The sequence below is a fragment of the Diorhabda carinulata genome, chromosome 8, assembly GCF_026250575.1.
Source record: "Diorhabda carinulata isolate Delta chromosome 8, icDioCari1.1, whole genome shotgun sequence".
NCBI classification, from domain to species: Eukaryota; Metazoa; Arthropoda; class Insecta; order Coleoptera; family Chrysomelidae; genus Diorhabda; species Diorhabda carinulata.
Window position 1 is genome coordinate 16,917,458 of NC_079467.1, and position 17,947 is coordinate 16,935,404.

The 17,947-nt window shown below is 33.1% G+C and overlaps 3 protein-coding genes across 4 annotated transcripts in view; 2 read left to right on the forward strand and 1 right to left on the reverse strand.

Annotated features, from left to right (window-relative positions):
• Nucleotides 1-430: 430 nt before the first annotated feature.
• On the forward strand, nucleotides 431-13,152 carry LOC130897027 (phospholipid phosphatase 5). The gene is made up of 4 exons (XM_057805503.1): nucleotides 431-793; nucleotides 5,696-6,004; nucleotides 7,863-8,116; nucleotides 12,997-13,152. Exons 1-4 carry the CDS (start codon nucleotides 720-722, stop codon nucleotides 13,116-13,118), a joined length of 759 nt encoding a protein of 252 aa, XP_057661486.1. The 5' UTR covers nucleotides 431-719; the 3' UTR covers nucleotides 13,119-13,152.
• LOC130897028 (acylpyruvase FAHD1, mitochondrial) lies at nucleotides 13,146-16,611 on the reverse strand. Of its 2 annotated transcripts, none has more exons than XM_057805505.1 (4): nucleotides 16,382-16,611; nucleotides 14,979-15,072; nucleotides 14,338-14,481; nucleotides 13,146-13,535 (listed from the first exon to the last, which is right to left on the reverse strand). In XM_057805505.1, the coding sequence occupies exons 1-4, from the start codon at nucleotides 16,444-16,446 to the stop codon at nucleotides 13,191-13,193; spliced, it is 648 nt and encodes a 215-aa protein (XP_057661488.1). In that variant the 5' UTR covers nucleotides 16,447-16,611; the 3' UTR covers nucleotides 13,146-13,190. The 2 variants fall into 2 exon arrangements, with proteins under 2 accessions (XP_057661488.1, XP_057661487.1); XM_057805504.1 differs by lacking the exon at nucleotides 16,382-16,611 and adding an exon at nucleotides 15,317-15,466.
• An 85-nt stretch (nucleotides 16,612-16,696) lies between these two features.
• The window catches only part of LOC130897382 (F-box/WD repeat-containing protein 1A), a 42,855-nt gene continuing 41,604 nt past the window's right edge, over nucleotides 16,697-17,947 (forward strand). The window contains exon 1 of the mRNA XM_057806211.1: nucleotides 16,697-16,982. Coding sequence (XP_057662194.1) covers nucleotides 16,929-16,982 — 54 coding nt within the window. The 5' untranslated portion in view covers nucleotides 16,697-16,928. The remainder of the gene's footprint in view (nucleotides 16,983-17,947) is intronic.

Genomic DNA, 17,947 nt, shown 5'->3' on the forward strand with positions numbered 1-17,947 from the left:
TTGTAGTGGTAGATTCTATTTCATTTGTGCAGAAAGAATTTAAATAAAATACCGCTACTAATAATAGTTTTAATGTAAGTAAAGCAATGTCCCCTAAGTTAATATAGCAGCTGGTTGTAACTTGATCCGGAAATGATTTATGAGCTATTATCAAAACATGGTGGAAATTTAACATCGGAGCCAAAACTTCTTACAAGTTGCTTTGCAGATAAGTCAAATCGAAGTGAAATATGTATTCCAAATGTTACCAAGTTACCATACCACAAGCCACCAGTGCTCAAAATGTGCGTTCCACTTATATCTTAACTTCATATAAAAGCCGTTTGATTCAAAATAGAAAGTATATTAATAACAATGATAGTGTATTTCAAAAACTGTGTATGTATTGCCTATTGCGCACCTACTAAAATAACGCTTAAATTTTGCTATACTACTAAGACATTTTATAACGCATGTCAAATTAATAGCAAAAGTTTTGTGACATAGATGGCGTTCTATTTGGTCAGAACAAATAACACTGTCATGAACCATGGAACTTTAGTCAATCTGTGGCGTGTACTCTACACAAAGAAATAATGTTAGCCTTGACGTCAGATATGTGAGGTTAACCTATACTTGATCAGTCAAAATTTTAGTGTAAAAATATACTGTTACAATTGAAAAAGTATTACTCAAAATGAATTTGGAAATATAAGATATAATAATAGTTTAAAGAAAATATGGATAAGGCTACCACTGCACTTCATCTTATTATTGAAAGTGGATTTCGAGTCGGTTTTTGGATAATATTTTTGTAAGTATTGGAAACTATCATATTATAATCAAAAATTTCAATGTTTCAATTTTATTAGATTACTGGTTTTTAAAATAAATATATTAACATGTTTACAAATATACGGTATATTTTAAACAATATTTGATAGAAAATCGAAACACCCTATTCTATATTCCTAACCTATTCCTATATTTGAATGTTCATAGTTCAGTTGATATCATTTTTTTCGACGCTAATAAAACTATAAAATAAAAAAAAGTAATATGGAGACTCTCTTTGATTTTATTTTATATCCTGACTACGGCACTGTCTCAATAACTGTAAATCGTGCTTAATTTTCCTTAATTATGTTTTTTTCTCTAAATTTAATTTGATATTTCATCCTCGCCGGTCGATAACTCATCAGATATCCCCGCTAGGTGTCTACCGTTCTCACCTCTCATCAAGCAAACATCACAGAGTAGGGATGAGAACGAAGCCGGTCTCCTTATACAGTTTTCGGCCATTTTTTTAGGTTTTATTTGTGTATAGATCGTAGCAGTGACTGTTATACTTATGTATCATTTTTAAATTTCTGTGCAAGTCACATGTTAATTATACTATTAATCGTAATTATATCATTAATTTCCAGAGCAATAATTATTTACTAATAACTGAAAAGACAGTTTTTACTCTCATGTAAATAATCACATGTTGTGAGCTACCGCCCACAACGGCCATTATCGTACCTGTACATATTGTACTCAACAGTTTTTGCAAATAGTTTTAAACCAAAACAGAAAAGTGTACGTGTTTAATAAGTAAATGTGTTCTATTAATGTGAAAGGTAAGTCAAATAATAAGCAAACTAATACTGTATAAAGTCACTATTTTTCACAAATAAGTGTTTTAACTTGATTTATTTAACTACAATCAGCAATACCTGCAAGACATAAAGGGACCAATTTGCATCATTTTTAAATCACTCGGCCACAGCAACGCGTGGCCTTATTCGCGATTAAAACGTTCAGCATGAATATAATTTTGGGTTTTTCGCACAGGAAATAATGTGACTGAACAAGACTCCGTAAAATAATGGAAATATCGAAATATCAAAGATGATTTGAGACCCTGAATTGATTAGTTTGATATCTAAATATCTGAAAAAAAATCTCAATTACTCCTAGGCATGCACAACATAAATTTCACCAGGGAAATTGAAATCAAGTGGAAAAAAAGAAACAATATTCAGTTGTATATTGTTTCTTCGAATGGAAAGATATAGGGACTCAATAAAATGATTTAGGAGAATTAAAAGCGATGAAAATGACTAGAAAAGTTATTCGGACATCAAGACAAAATGTGATAAGAGTTAAATCCTGATTCCAGACGAACATTATGGTATGCTCAACAAACAATACAAACCTTGCCAAGCACTATCACACGAAGAGGAAATACAAGGTTAGAGATGAGAAAATTGTGAGCTTCTAGACTCTTATAATCCTTCATAGCTTCTCTGGTTGTAAAGTTCGTGCGAAAAACTGGGTAATCCAGTCTGTCTAATTGATCACGCGTGGCCTCTGGTGTCCTTATCTTCTTCCATATCTTCGAACCGCAGCTCAAACGGGTCACAATCAAACTTCTGGACTTTCTTCTGATAGCGGTTACGGTCATGATGAGTAAATTTCTCACTATATCCCCTCAAAAAAGCCGTGCTTCATCAAACAATAATCACTAGCAATGCTCCGGTATTCTCCTCGAAACGCATCAACAACTTGGCCGACACCTTGTTGTCATGACAGCTCAATAGATGGCGATTGCGCCGCGTCGCCCTGCCGAGGCCAAGGATATGAGAGCACGAAGTTTAGGCGAACAAATCCAACGTGCGTGTGAGCACTAAGCAGTTACGTGGATCGCAAGCGGCACGGGATGAACGAAATCAACAGAGACAATTAGAACAAAGAGAAATGCGCAGATTTCTGGAATTGATCGACAACGAATACAAGTTCTTTGACTTTTTACATGATTTATTTCTTTGTCTAGCATTCCAATATGAGCCTGTTGTTGAATATTATGCTCATTCTAAAGTTGTTATTGGACAACTATATTTGGTGCATATTCTCGCATAATTAACCTTTTCATTGCGACGCCCTTCTATAGTCGGACCAGTGAAACTTTCCCGGTTTTGCCCCATTTTAGTAGGTCTAGCCTGCGGACACAAGATTTTCATCATCTGACTGCTGCAACTGATTAAAATAGTCCCATAAACGCATTCTAATGGAATGAATTATCTAAAAATTAAAACTAGCACTGAAAAGGTTAATAGTAAAAATATGAATAATTATTTTTGATGTTCGAATAGCTATCAAGAATTGTAATTTGAAATATATTCTTTACTTTAATAAAATATCATATAGTAACCAAAATAAAGCATAATTTCATTGTCGATTATAAGTAACGGGTGTCCGGTAGCAGAATTAGGATTTGAATTTCGAATTACTATGTAACCATTGAGCGGAGTGGCAGGGAGGAGGCATCGTTGGCATCGTCATTCGTGCGCAACGGACGGGTGAACAACGTGCGTTTGCAATCGAAGCCTATTTCAAAGCCAATGAGTCGAGTGCAATTGCTCGTCGAAGATTTTCTTCACGTTACAATATTCGACGGTTACGTGACGCCCCAAGTGAAAATTGGATTCGATCACGGATGCGAAGGTACCGAGCAACAAGTTCAGCAGAAAACAACCCACGATGAGGACACAGCAGAACGAATGAAAATATTGAACTCGTCGCGTAAGTTTGCGCGATAATCCGCGTCAGTCAGTTCGCAAGAGAGCGGCTGCCTTGGGGCTTCCACAAACTTTAGTGCACGAAATTTGAAGAAGTATCTTAAATTTAATGATTTGAAATTTAAATTGTGCAAGCGCTTAAGCCTAATGATCACAATATGCGTAAAAATTTCTGTGAGATAATGTTGATGAAGCCCATTTTGATTTGAATGGAAGTGTAAACAATCAAAATTGTCGTTGTCGGTTTCTTAAAAGACAAAATCCCCGTTTAAAACATTAACAGTCACTTCATAGTCCCAAAGTGACGTTTGGTGTGTGTTGTCAAACAGGGGAATAATTGGACCTAATTTTTTTGAAAATCGCAATTTCCGTAGACGGGTTTGCTTATAGGCGAATGCTTAACGATTATTTATTTCCAACATTGAGCCTTCACTTCACAGACATGGTTTCAGCAAGACGGCGCCACGCCACACACTGCTAGGAAGTGATTTCTTCCCTAACAAATTGATAAGCCGACTTTTTTCTGTGGGGGTGTAGGAAACAAGATCGGCGACAATCTCTGAACTGAAAGAAAATAAAGTTTGCGAAGTCAATGGCATCTCGGCGGCACTTCTCCAGCAAGTTGCAAGAAAATCGAAGCCAGGCTCCAAGAATGTGTCCGATGTAACGTCCAACATTTGGACGACTTAATTTTCAAAAAAAGAAAACCCGCATTCGTCTATCTTACGAAAATGTATTGTATAGTTAGCCTAGACCAGTTACATGCATAAACAAAAATTGCGTTACCACAGCAACGAACAATAACTTATTAGAAGTGTCAGCGTAAAGTTTGACATCAAAAAAGTGAAACAGAGTTACGCAATAAATTTAAAAAAAGATGTCCACCGAAATTGTGAAAATAGAAAAATTGGAGTATCGAACCATCATCAAGTATTTAAAAGGGTTAAGAGGTAAGCAGATTTACGAAGATATGCTTAATACCCTTGGTGATCAATGTTCTTCGTATGCGACCGTGAAAAATTGGACTGCAAGCTTCAAAAGAGGTAAATTTTCCATTGAAGATAATGACCAATCGAGAAGGCCAGTTTCTGTGTTTGTCCCTGAAAATATTGATGCAGCTCATGACATGATTTTATCAGACCGTCGAATTGGGCCAAAACGGATATCAGAAGCACTGAATATTTCATACGAACACGTTCATCATATAGTTCACGTCAATTTGGACATGAGAAAAAATGCTACAAAATGGATCCCCAAATGTTTGAATGTTGACCAAAAGCGTGCAAGGATAGAAGCATCGCGTTCGATCTGTGCTCAATTTGAAAACGATGTGGCCTTCTTAAAACGAATTATTACTATGGATGAGACTTGGGTACATTTCTACGATTCAGAAACAAAGCAACAATCGATGGAATGGCGACACTCTGGTTCTCCAAGAACTAAGAAGTATAGTGTCCAAAAATCGGCTGGAAAAGTTCTTGCTTCAGTTTTTTGGGATTGTCATGGAGTAATAACTGGAGATTACTATTCGACATTACTGACCACTTTGCGGGAAAAAGTTAAAGAGAAAAGACGCGGAAAGCTATCCAAAGGTGTTTTGTTTTTTCAGAACGAAGCCCCTGTACACAAACCTCATGTTGCCATGCAAAAACTTCGTGTTTTAGAGTTTGAATTACTAGAACACCCTCCTTATTCACCAGATTTGGCTCCGTCCGATTATAATCTCTTTCCTCAATAGAAAAAAAGTTTAAAAAGTCATAAATTTCCTTCCAACGAGGAGGTAATAAAAGCTGTGGAGGTCTGGTTTGCAAAGCAAGAAGAAAACATTTTTTTTGAAAGGTCTAGAGACGTTGCAGGTTCGCTGTAATAAATGTATCCAATTAAGAAGAGAATATGTTGAGTAATAAAATATTTTGACATTGGAATTTTGTTTGGTTCTATATTAGACTAAGAATTTTCCAATATATCCTCGTTTATTGATGCATATGTTCTGTAGTTTTTTTGTTATATAGATTTTAAATCCTAATTTTGCCACCAGTAACTAAGTTATTTTTATTGAACTAAAAAAATATTTCCTAGATTTGATTCATATGGCAAAACAACGTTTGCCGGTTCAGTTAGTTATAAATAAAATTAACAATTTCAATTTCTAGATGGTTAGATAAACTGAGTCCAGTGGTAAGACATATCGACGAAGATGAATTATGGATGTACCGTTATCCTTCTGTCGATAGTTATTTTCCTAAAAGATATTTATATATGACAATGGTGTGTGTCCCGATGATTATTTATATAGGGCATTGGTTATTGGCTCGAAAAAATCGTACAACAATTCCAGAAATAATACAGAGTGTTTACGGTTTAACTTTAGCTTATTGTTTGAATGGAATCATCACTTGTGTGTTGAAATTGAGCGTCGGCAGACCAAGGCCTAATTTTTATTTTAGATGCTTTCCAGAAGGGTAAGAATTTTACAAGCATATAATTAATATAATATACATACATATAATATACTTTAAAGTGATATTTCTATTTCTACAGTGTTAAATTTCTATTTGTGCTTAACGAATAATTGAAAAACTTCTACGATTAATTTATATTACATCCAATATGACTACTTCTCATTTCATACCGTATATTAAATTGGAAATTATCTATACGAATATTTTTCAACGTAATCTCCTTTTAGTTTTAGTATACTTTTTCCAGGGATGTTCAATAAGTTCGATACCCTTTTTATAATAAAAATCGTCAAGTTCCTCAAAATAGGCATTAACTGTCGACATCACCTATTCTTCTTCTTCTTCTTTCTTTAATGTAAGCAATACGCTTGTTTTTCCTCGTATCCTCTGCTGTTTAATTATTAGAGAGGTTGTCGCTCCATCTCTTGCGGAGTCTTCCCAATATCCATTCGCTTACGTTGTCAATCTTACATGTTCTTCGAATGTTCTCGCTTCTCTCTCCGTCAAATAGTGTCTTCCAGTTATTCTGCGCACTATTTTCATTTCGGTGGTTTCTAATATTTTCTTTGTGTTCGATGTGTCTGGTCCGGTTTTCGCTGTGTTCCGATATGTCCAGGTAAGCTGAGGTTTGTGTTGTTTTTACTGCTTGGCTTCTTACCTCCGATTCGATATCACCGCATTCTTATATTTCTTCTTCTTCTTCCTCTTTCAATAGGACCAGGTCCAACCCTGTACGTTTGGCCCTCTTCTTGGATCTTCCTTAGAAGCTGAACTCCAGCTCTCGTACCACCTCTTTGGTGGTCTGCCTACAGGTCTCCGAGTCTCCCTGATCCATCTCACTACATCCTGTACGCCCATTTCTTCTCTTATGTCATCACTCCTTATTCGGTCCCCGAGGGTGACTCCCTTGATGGTTTGCAGCATTTTCATCTCTGTGGTTCTCATTATTCTTTTTGTTGTTGATGTCTCGGCTCCAATTTCTGACGCATATGTGAGAATAGGTCTCACACACGTTCTAATCTTGCTCTGTGAACTCATCCCTTTGTTTCTCCACACTATATCTCTCAGACAGCCGCTGACTTTTGATGCTTTCATCGTTTGTGTTCGTGCCTCCTCTGTAAGGTTTCTTTCACTAGATATATTCATTCAAAGGTAATTGAATCTTGATACCTGCTGTATTATTACGGTATCGACTGCCAATTTGCATCTAATAGGATTTTTTGTTATTACCATTGATGGTGTCTTGTTGACTGAGATGCTCATATTGAATTTTTCGGCAGAAATTTTCATCTTATATAGTAAACGTTGTAAGTCGTCTTCATTTTCTACTACGGCAATACCATCGTCAGGGGTTGGGTTAAGACTGTCTCCCTGCCGAACACCAGTATTAATTTGAACTTCTTCGGAAAGTTCTTTGATGACTCGTTGATACTTATAGTCTATGTTGTTTCTCTCCTTATATTTCTATGACTACATATTTAAATTTCATCTCTTGTTGTATAATTTCATCATCTAAAACCAGTTTGCATCTGATAGGTGTTTTTGAGGTGGTCATGTATTCCGTTTTTGCTGCAGATATCTTTAATTTTTAAACTTATTCACTAAAAACGTTCACTATTGATGGCTGCCAAGCAAATACTAACAAACGTGGCGTCTTCAAACTTGGAACGTATGCTGTTAAATATTGTGTACTTTCTAATACAGCTTCAAGCAACTACCGCCATCTCTAGGTCATGCCATGTACTTCTGATACCTTCCTCGTATTTATTTGATATCCATTTGCTTCTTCTTTAAAATTGCATGGTATATTAAAAAGTGTGATTTTTAATATGAATAATTGATAAAATATTTTTGATAGTTATGGCACCGATATAGACAATTGTGATGGTGAATATCACGGACAAATGGACGGAAGAAAAAGTTTTCCGAGTGCTCATGCTTCTTTCATTTTCACATGCATGATATACATGATTTTATATATAAATACTCGTTTAGATTTGAAAAGACCACGATTTTGTAAAGGGATCATTATATCGATGATGACTACGCTGTTTTTGTTCGCTTCGGTAGTAGCGGCTAGTAGAACAGCTGATTATCATCATCATTTCTCAGGTAAATAACAAAATGTTTATACAACGTTTTCAACTTAGAGGAAGTCGTGGTAAGTTTAGTTTTATATATAATAAAATTTGAAAATGTTGTTAAGGCATTTCTGTCCTGATAAAAAAGGAAGCGACTAAGCACAAAAGAAAAATGATAAAAACTCGCGAAACCAGTTTTTTTCTGTTAATTATGAATGAAAAAATACATTATTTTTTTGTCAAAAATTTCGTAAATTGTATCCTGCAACTTGTGTAAATACAATTCATTGAAAATATTGCTAAAAAATTGTTAATAATACGTTTTAGTTTCCTCGGAGTTTTTTAAATGTTCCTTCATCCATTCTCAACTAATTTTTCTATGTTTTTTCGTATAATTCTCTAGCTAAACTGTCCATCAAACTCCAAAAGCAAGGCAGAGGCAGATATAATTATTGCCAGTGATGCACTGGCCACTTTTTTCTTGTTTACTTCAATTAGCTTTGCTATTTTCAATTTAAATTGCCCACAAAATATTAAATAAAGTTTGAGGTTAGGAAATTTTTTACTTTTGAAATTTTGATTAGTTCCAACCATGATGCAGTGGTAAGAAACTTGCATAATGTCAAACGACATGCGGTATTCGTCTATGTAATATTTTGATCTTTCAAGAAATTGCATGCAATTTCTGGCACTTTATCTTGCATCATGTCAAACGGTCTTAAGCATTTTTATCTTGCATTTGATAAGTAATCATAGGTAAGAAAGCAGTCGAGCATACTTTAGCGGCATTTTAGCTTAGCACCGATGTTAATTAGACGCATGCCCGCATTCAGTTTCATTATCATTATTATTTTAATGAATTTTATAAATCCAACAAAGGACAAACTAAAATAAAAGACGTCTAAATTCGTGACTATTTCTTGTTGCCGCCTTTTCGGATAGTACGTTGAATAACTAGATAAGTATCAAAAATCTTTGATAGATGGCGGTAGCTACGCCGTTTTCTTCGACATATTTAGAAACATTTCGATATAAGAGGGGGGAGATTAAGTTTTTTTCTGCTTCTCTTATCCCAGTCCATGGTTCTCTAATATTCTTCAACCAAGAGGCTTGTTTCCTTCCAATTTCTCTACGATCTACGAACTAGGGATGGGCAAATGAAAAACATATATCGATAAATATCGTATCGATATTTTTAAACAATATCGATTTATGCAGAATAAGAAATATCGATATTTTTATTTCCAAGATGGGATTACCCAAAAAATTGTCAAATAATTCGAACGTTAAAAAATTTGAACACACATTTAGTTTTTTCAGTTTTATTTATTAATTAAAAAATTATTTAAATATTGTTAAAAAAATGCATCCAAATGTTCTTGATTTTAGGTTTCTTCTGTTTTAAAATTGGTTTTAAACGTCAAAATTTATCTTTCTTTTAAAAATTATCGAAAAAAAAAACAAAGAGACCTAAAATCAAGAACATTTAGATGCATTAATATATCAAAGAATCTAAGAAATAAAAAATGAAAGAAATTTAAAATGAAGTTTTTAGTAATGTCAGAAAATGATCCTGTAAACAGCGATTAGTATTCTGAATTTTATTCAATTCAGTAATTATCTGGTAGAGACATCAAAAGTACTCGCTCTTTAATATATTCTCCAGTTAACCTGCTTCTATTATCTGGAACCGCTGAATCGACAGCCGAAGAAAGTCTTTCAGATGATACAGAGGGAGCCTGACAGATCAAATATTTTAAAGCTATTTCAGATAGAAAACTGGTGTGAACTGGCGAAAATTCACCCAAAATTTTATCGGGTCTGATTTTCGGTCGATTAATGGTTGGTCCAAATATTGTTTGAGTTCATTAAAAACACCACCAGAGCTTGGAATTTCTACTCTATTTGAAGTAAGCGTTATTAATATTTCATGCCTACACCAAATAGACAACGAACTAGCTTCTTGTGATGCTTGAGCAGGTCTTGGATCTGGAGTTTGTTGTCCTTTTCGCCTATGCTCTAAGCGTATCTTATTGCTGAGTCTTGAAATAGCACTGGAGACAGCGAGTGGAGACGTTTAAACCGTGGATCTAATATAGTCGCTCCCGAAAGAAAAGAATGTTTTTCTCAAGGGGAACGAGTTTTTCTTCGACTTTTGTAAGTAATGCCTCTTTACTAATTTCTCCTAGAGCGGTCGATGTCGTTGATTGATCAGTAACTTGACGAAGTAAATTAAAAACAGGAATTGCTAAGCTTGACGTAATATAGTATTCTCCACTGATCTCTTCAGTAGATTCTTTAAAAGGACTAAGAGGATTAGTAAGGTCTCGAATTGCTTTAAGCTGCGAAGTTGCCACCAATATTTTTGTTAGTTGGGTATTTAGTGGCTAAAATTTTCGACAATTTAACAAACCGTTCTCTAGTGCTGACTGCTTGGGTTAATGTCAAAACTTCGCCTTTTTTGCCTGAAGCTTGATGCTCCGCTCGTAATTGGTCTGAAGCATTTAAAGATTGTTTAAAAATGTAACATTAGTTTTAACATGATCACAAAGTGCTGAAAATGCGGGAATTTCCTTTAGTACCCCATCAATAATAAGGTTTCAACAATGAGCTAAACAGGGAGATTCTATAGCACTTATAGTAAAGCTCGCGCGTTCTGGTCTACTCTTAAATGTAGACTTACTTGTATATTTAATTAATTTATCAATTTATACAGTGGCGGCGCCAGGCATGTGCGAGCTGTGCGATCGCACAGGGCCCCGCAGGGCTATCAATCTGTCAGTATTTTTCAGAAAGCTGTGAAGGTTTTATCTAATATTTCCCCTATTCTGAGGATCTGAGGTTATTTTAATTTTATACTTAAAAATAAATATTTTGTAAATAAATATGTATATAAATAATTTCTACACGGTTTTAATGTTTTAAAGTCTGGGGCCCCGCAAGTATTGAAGTATGGAATCAAACTTTTTAAATCGCGAAACTGCTATGTTACTGCTATTTCCCGGGGAAGGGCCCCCCTAACTCACATCGCACAGGGCCCCGCGGCGGCTAGCGCCGCCACTGAATTTATACTTAAAACGGGTACATTATTACGATAGTAAGTGGAATACAATCGACTATCGATACTTTAAGATAAAAAAATCGATTATATTTATCGATTATTTTTCGAAAAAATATCGATATTTTATGCCCTTACCTAGACATCATTCGTTGGCAAGTTCTGTCAAAATGCTTTTTTATGTGACCCAATTTATTTGATATGTCGACTTTTCTTTTTTTTATACCTTTTGGATTGACTCTAGTCCAAATGAAAGAAAGCAATTTATTTTTTGACATTAAATAATTGTCATTTAGAAATGTTGGTGTTATTTTCTCACCATCTCGTCTATAATGTATTTTTAGACTCGCTTCACACTAGTTGCGTGCCGCGGTCAACCGGACCTTTTAAGTTCGATAATATTCGCGTCCGGGTTGACCATTTTCTTATTTACAGATTAAGTTTAGGTTAGGTCATAAATTTATCCCCATCTATGATAGTTATCCCAACAAGTGAGGGGTGTTATGATTAATAAGTTGGTGAAATGTATTTTACTTAAGTAAGAAAATGGTTAAGCAGAATTCAATATTTAGATATCGATAATCCTGGAACGTATAATTACTTTACAGAAGTATTTAGTACCATATTTCTTGGAAGGTTTTCGGGACGCGCCTCATATAATGACCCTTAGCCCCCTTTCACACCAAACGAATCTGAATCAATCTGGATCACTACGAATCAAGTTGAATCTGATTCGTCATCTCCACTCTTTCACACCAGTTGAATCAACCTGAATAATTCTTACCTGGAATGTTTAATTCTTCGCCAATTTTCCTCCACACAGAAGATATGAGATTTCTGTTGCTGTGATTTTTATCACTGGTGTCATAAATCGCACTATTTTCTTTAACTATTAAAATTAATAACTCCACGTCCATCTCGTATGGTTGTTGATTCAAGACTGACCGGACGAAGAATCTGATAGGTTGAATCAAGTGCGACCTCGAATCAAACCTGATTCGTCCGGTCTGAAGGCGGGAAAAGAGTCCCTTCACATTTAAACGGAGCGCTCGAAGCCGAATCTTGGTCAATCAAATTCAACTTGATTCGGAGTGATTCTGATTGATTCGGATTCGTTTGGTGTGAAACCCGGATTAAAATTTGACCGCGGGACGCAACCATTGGATTTGAAGTAGTTTGTGTTGTGTAGCTTAACATGCAATCTGTTTCAAAATATCCGCTGTTTTGTCCATGACAAACTCAAATAATAATTGTTCATCTATCTTCTTCACTGAATTTAGTTTTACATTTTCTTATACAGCTATTACATCCCTCTCGCACGTTATGCTTATTCAAATATTTAATTTTTTCAAGTATCTCACAAACTTGTACCATTTTCGTTTACGTAAAGCTCCCGATTTAGGGTATCAATCTTAACTTTTTGTTTCTCTTTCATTGGTATTCCCATCCGATGAATTTCTCTAAAAATTTGGGGTGTATTTTTAACATTTATGAACGTCTAGAGCGCGTCATATTCGCGTTCGTTCTGCGCACCCCTTTAAAGTGGCTTGGTGGCTCTACTACTTTTTTAAAAGCTTTCAGAAACTATAAAACGTCAAAATGTCGTCGAAGCAGCATCTTTTACTTATTACAGCGGTTATAAAATATGAAAGTGGCCAAAAACCACTTAGTAACTTTCTTTTTTATCAGAGCAGATTTGGTGAACATCAATCACAACTTAGGCTGCTTCTTCGAAAACACATAGAGGAAGAAGGACCGTTTAAATTGAAAAAAAAGCAATTTTTTTACCCCTTCAGTGCAGATCCGGCTCGATTTTCTAACTGTATAACAATTTTTTTTATATAATTTTTCAGATGTGATATCAGGAGCTCTAATTGGTTCCGCAATTGCATATATTGTCCAAGGTTGTTATTCTTCGACTGACGAAATTTTGCAAGAAAACCTATTAAGAATTGTTAAACCCGATCACGAATAAATTACGCTCAAATAAATTTTTTAAACATTTACAATCGACTTTTTATTAAATTTCGATCCAACTAAAACAATCTCATTTATCTTCGATTACTTCAAATTTAATATCAACTAAATCTCTAATACCACCAGTTATGACATCTTTATCTTTCACTGGTCCGAAATTGGGGGGTGCTCCAGTTAGAATCATATCGTTTGGTTCCAAAGTGATGTAACTACTTATGAAACTAATAATATGCGCTAAATTGAAAAGTAGATCAGACGTGCAAGCATCTTGACGTAATTTCCCATTCACTGAACACCATAATTGTAATTTGTACGGGTCTGGGACACTAGTTTTTGGAATAAATTTGCTCACAGGGGTTGCTGTATCAAAACCTTTCGCAATCGTCCATGGTCCTCCTTTACTTCTCGCTTCAGTCTAGAAATCGTATAAATTTAAGTTAATTTGTGTCTTGCCAATATGATAGCTAAATACTAGCTAATGAGGGGCGCAGAAAATTGAATACAAATCAAAATTTCAAAACACTTATTACAAATTATAATAAATCAGTGGTTTGGTAACAGTTTCATTGTACTCTATTTTTGAAACACCCTGTATATCAAACACTATAATTTTTCATTTGTGATTAATGTTTTTTGGTACTTTCTATGGATAATGCGGACAATACTATCAATTGTAATGAACCAAATGCCACAATGTGAAAAATTTTGCAATTAACATAGTTTGGAAAAAAATAATATCAAATATAATTAACCAAACGGCATCAAATAAAATTTGTGTTGATAAATGTTGTTTGGACCATGATATCAAATTCCATTAACGGTAATGAAAAATACTATCTGTACACTGTAGTGAACCAAATGACAATAAAGTAGAAATTGCGTTTGTTTCATTAAAAAAACAATTTCGCAAATTATATAACATGTGTTTCTTAAGATCATATGAATAGAACCAAACAGTTACCACAGGCATATAATTGCAGGAAACTGTAAAAAGAATTAATTTTTTGAGTTATATAGAGAAGGAAGTTCAATTTACACCCTACTAGTTAAAAAATAATTGTTTTTCTAACTAGATTTTGACAATTTTTTTTAAAATTACTTTGCCAGATAAATCTTAGTTCATAACATTTCAGATTTTTATGTATTTTTCAAAATTTTTATCATCAACGTTTGGTACATAAAAATAATTTAAAAAGATTAGTCGAGACATGTCTTACAATTTTGTTAACTGCTGTCATATCCAGCCCTGCGCAGTAACCGCCAATATAGTCCATTGCTTCTTGTTCACAAACTTTCTTCGCTTTTTTTCCAATAACTACACCTAGTTCAATCTCTTGATTAACTAAAAATCCTTTTGGAATCTAAAATGATACAGTTTTGAATAGTTCTTAAATTTTTGAGAAAGTCATGGTAGAACATGTTTTCCCATTTTCAACTGTTGATACGACCAGGCTCCACATTAGTAGCAGTATTATATTTGGAACGAGTGGGCCCCTATCCTACCCCTTATCTATTTTTAAAGTATATCAATTCTATGTAAAAGTTTTAATACATAAAAACAAACTCAAAGTTGGGTTTTCATTTTTCAAATGGTCATGTCAACGATTTCTTAATTTTTCAGTGAAATAAGCAACATCTTGGGGCACTTTCAAATCCTGGGTCCCTACGATACAACATCTGAGACTTCTACCTAATATAAGAAATACAAAATATTTTTTTAAATTTATTATTTGATTTTCACTGTAGATAATACGAAATTTATTTGGAATACAGGATAAGTGATTTCGTAAGCACTATGGAATTTATAGAGGATTTTAGTTTCGATTTAATTTGATAACAAAAATTAGAATCAACTCACCACAATTGGACCTTCAGTAATATAACTTGTGCTTGGTTTCATGAACACATCTAAAGTTTTTGGAGGATCTATTTTCAAAACTTTGATAAGGGATCTGTAAATAAAAATTAAACAAATCCAACACACACTTTTCTCAATACATCCATCAACTTAAACACTTTTTTTGTATTAATTATGACATACCATTGTGCTTTCTTAATTCGAGATAGGGCAATTTTGCTGATGAAAAATGTTACCTACTTAACACGGCACAAAATAAAATTATCAATACAAATATAAACGATTATTCATGAAATTTTCAAACAGCATTGTATACATCAATAATTTAATCTACTTACAGATAATTTGGAATGCCCACACCAATAATTTTTCTACCTTGTTCTTTAAATGAACTTAAATTTGCCATTATAAGCCCAAAAATAATTTAAATTACCCGCCATTCACTAATCACATACTACAGGTGTCAAAAACAATTTTTTCGATTGTACATTTTGACGGAAATATTTTATATATGTCTAGCTGTCATGTCGAACATAAGTTACTTTTCAACCTTGGAAACTGTGTAGTCCTTATAAAAGATTTCATTGATAAGTTAATAAATTTTTATAAAATGAAATTGTTTCTATTAATCTTGTTTATTAAATATTCAGAACCTACTCATATTTTTAAATTATTAAAAGTTAAATTTAAGCTGCTTGCACTTTCTTGCATAGAGGAAAGATACGTATGGAGGTAGGTATTTACTTAATCTTCCATACTCAAGATAAAGTGGCTTAAAACCTTGTAGAACAAGTCATTCGGTTAAATAAGCAGAAGGCGAAAAATTTTTAAGTAAAGCTTTCTGCTTTTATTTATATTTCACAGAATTAACATTTCTAAACTATAGATGGCAGTACACTCTTTAAAATATAGAAGTTGAAATTTCTAAAAATACATAGATTATTTTTGTATCTATTTATTAATTATTGAACAAAAAGTATATTGAAAAGTATAAAATTCTATCAAAATTTTAGTATACCAGCGAAGTAGTAAAGCACCTTCGGAATCTTTAAAAGTTTTGTTGTTTTCGTTAGTTTATAAAATAAATCTGCTTGAATTTATATTTTAAAAATACGGCCTAGGAACCAACACTTTATATTGGTATTTTTAGATATGCTATTTCTTAATGTATCTAGCTTTTAGTGACAGTTAAATCTATATCGGTTGCCTTATAAAAGAATGATTTCAAAATAAAAATTTCATCTACCAAGAAATTGTCAATATTTTCAAAAAGAATATTATGGAAAAGTGAATAAAAAATTATTTAAAAGTATTTAAAATAGTTTCATAAACCTAATCTCATTAAATAAAAATCAAGTATGAACTACAAATATTTCAAATATATTCAATCGCTATATTCTCACTTGTAATTTGATGTAACGCCAAGAATTTTCTTGCCATTTGTTGCAAATAAATTCAAACTACTCATAATTTTTCAATAAACACCACACCTGATTACAATTGCATAACAAAAGTATTTGAATATCCCGCCATCCCATCACAGTTTGTTTATTCAATAATTTTCTTTTCTTGAATGTATGTGTGTTCATAATGATCTAATAATTATAATCCTTTATGAACTATTCATTGTTTGAAAACATTATGATTCGCAAACCATTTTGTCATTAAATATCAGTTATTTTAATATTATATAGTTGGCAAAGCTTGACACGAGCTTTGACAGTAGCATGATGACTTTTGAGAGTTTTCTTTTATGCCACACTTCTGCATCGGGGAAAGAAGTGTTGTGATCGTTGTGATTTAGTTTAGACGGTCGTTAATATTAGAAATTAAACCACAATTTGTTAATTAAATAATGTGTTAGTGTAAATAGTTCTATAACTAATTTTTAATAAATTGGTGCGTATGTTTTTATCGTAATCGATACAGTTAGTTGATAATTTCTATACAATGATAAAAATGGAAACTGATAAAATTGAAGATACAACCACGAATAATAGTCAGGTGAGTTTTGAACCACATAAAAGATAACTAAGTAGTTGAATTGGATTGAAATCAATTTTGTATATAGATTTGTTCATACAACGGACTTCACGCTGGCATCCTAATGCCTTTATTTTGTCATCTGTCAGTAACTTTACTTGTCCCACATAATATTACTTCTGGTTATAACAAAAATATTTTGAATGCTGGTATATAAACCTGTAGTAGCAGTATTAGTTTTTTGTAAGTCTATTTGATGTAGTATAGATAGTTATTATCCTTTTTATTTTTGAACGGTAATTAAATTTATTAAATTTCTAATTATGAAGGCTTTCCACTACAATTTACCTTTTCAATAAATATTAAATATGTTAGTTGTTAATGACAATAGAATAAATTTATTTAATCCAGTAATGAACGAGTGTTGTTATTAATTACCATTTAGTGGTACTCGTATCATTTTGAACTCGTATAATATTTGATTTATTATGTTCATTGAACTTCTTTTGCTCTCTCCGTTTTTGTTGGTTTTCTAAAAACAACTGAAAGTGGTATTTTGAAACCTTATAAAGGTATAATTAGGTGTTTATTCATTTGTTAAACTCAATATACCTGCTTTCACTGTCAATTCACTTAGATAACAAGGCGTACATAGTCATTAAAGGATAATTTGTGTAAGAATATATAATTTTATTTTAATGTATTGAACTAAACCATTTATTTAGTCTACATCTATTTCGAAAGTTTTTGCCAATATTTTTATTTATCTACATAATCTACTATAAATTTTTCTCTTTTTTGTTGAATTAATTTTGATTGGGGATTTAAGATATTGCAAAATATAATTGACTGGTGTCGAAGGACTCCATTCGACTAAAATTATTTCCACTACAATATGCAGTAATTATTTATACTTTGAAGACGAGTTTAAGTTAGATCCTCACAAGCTATACTGCTTTAATTAATTGTATACAGGAAATTAATTA

Bases quoted from the DNA above. Each gene is read 5' to 3' on its own strand.
- LOC130897027 (XM_057805503.1), top strand. From the start codon at position 720: ATGGATAAGGCTACCACTGCACTTCATCTTATTATTGAAAGTGGATTT. The intron at 6,005-7,862 runs GTAAGAATTTTA...TATTTTTGATAG, and splicing joins TTTAGATGCTTTCCAGAAGG to TTATGGCACCGATATAGACA. The intron at 8,117-12,996 runs GTAAATAACAAA...ATAATTTTTCAG, and splicing joins TTATCATCATCATTTCTCAG to ATGTGATATCAGGAGCTCTA.
- LOC130897028 (XM_057805504.1), bottom strand. From the start codon at position 15,384: ATGGCAAATTTAAGTTCATTTAAAGAACAAGGTAGAAAAATTATTGGT. The intron at 15,073-15,316 runs GTAAGTAGATTA...TTTTATTTACAG, and splicing joins GTGGGCATTCCAAATTATCT to ATCCCTTATCAAAGTTTTGA. The intron at 13,536-14,337 runs GTAAGACATGTC...TACGATTTCTAG, and splicing joins TGACAGCAGTTAACAAAATT to ACTGAAGCGAGAAGTAAAGG.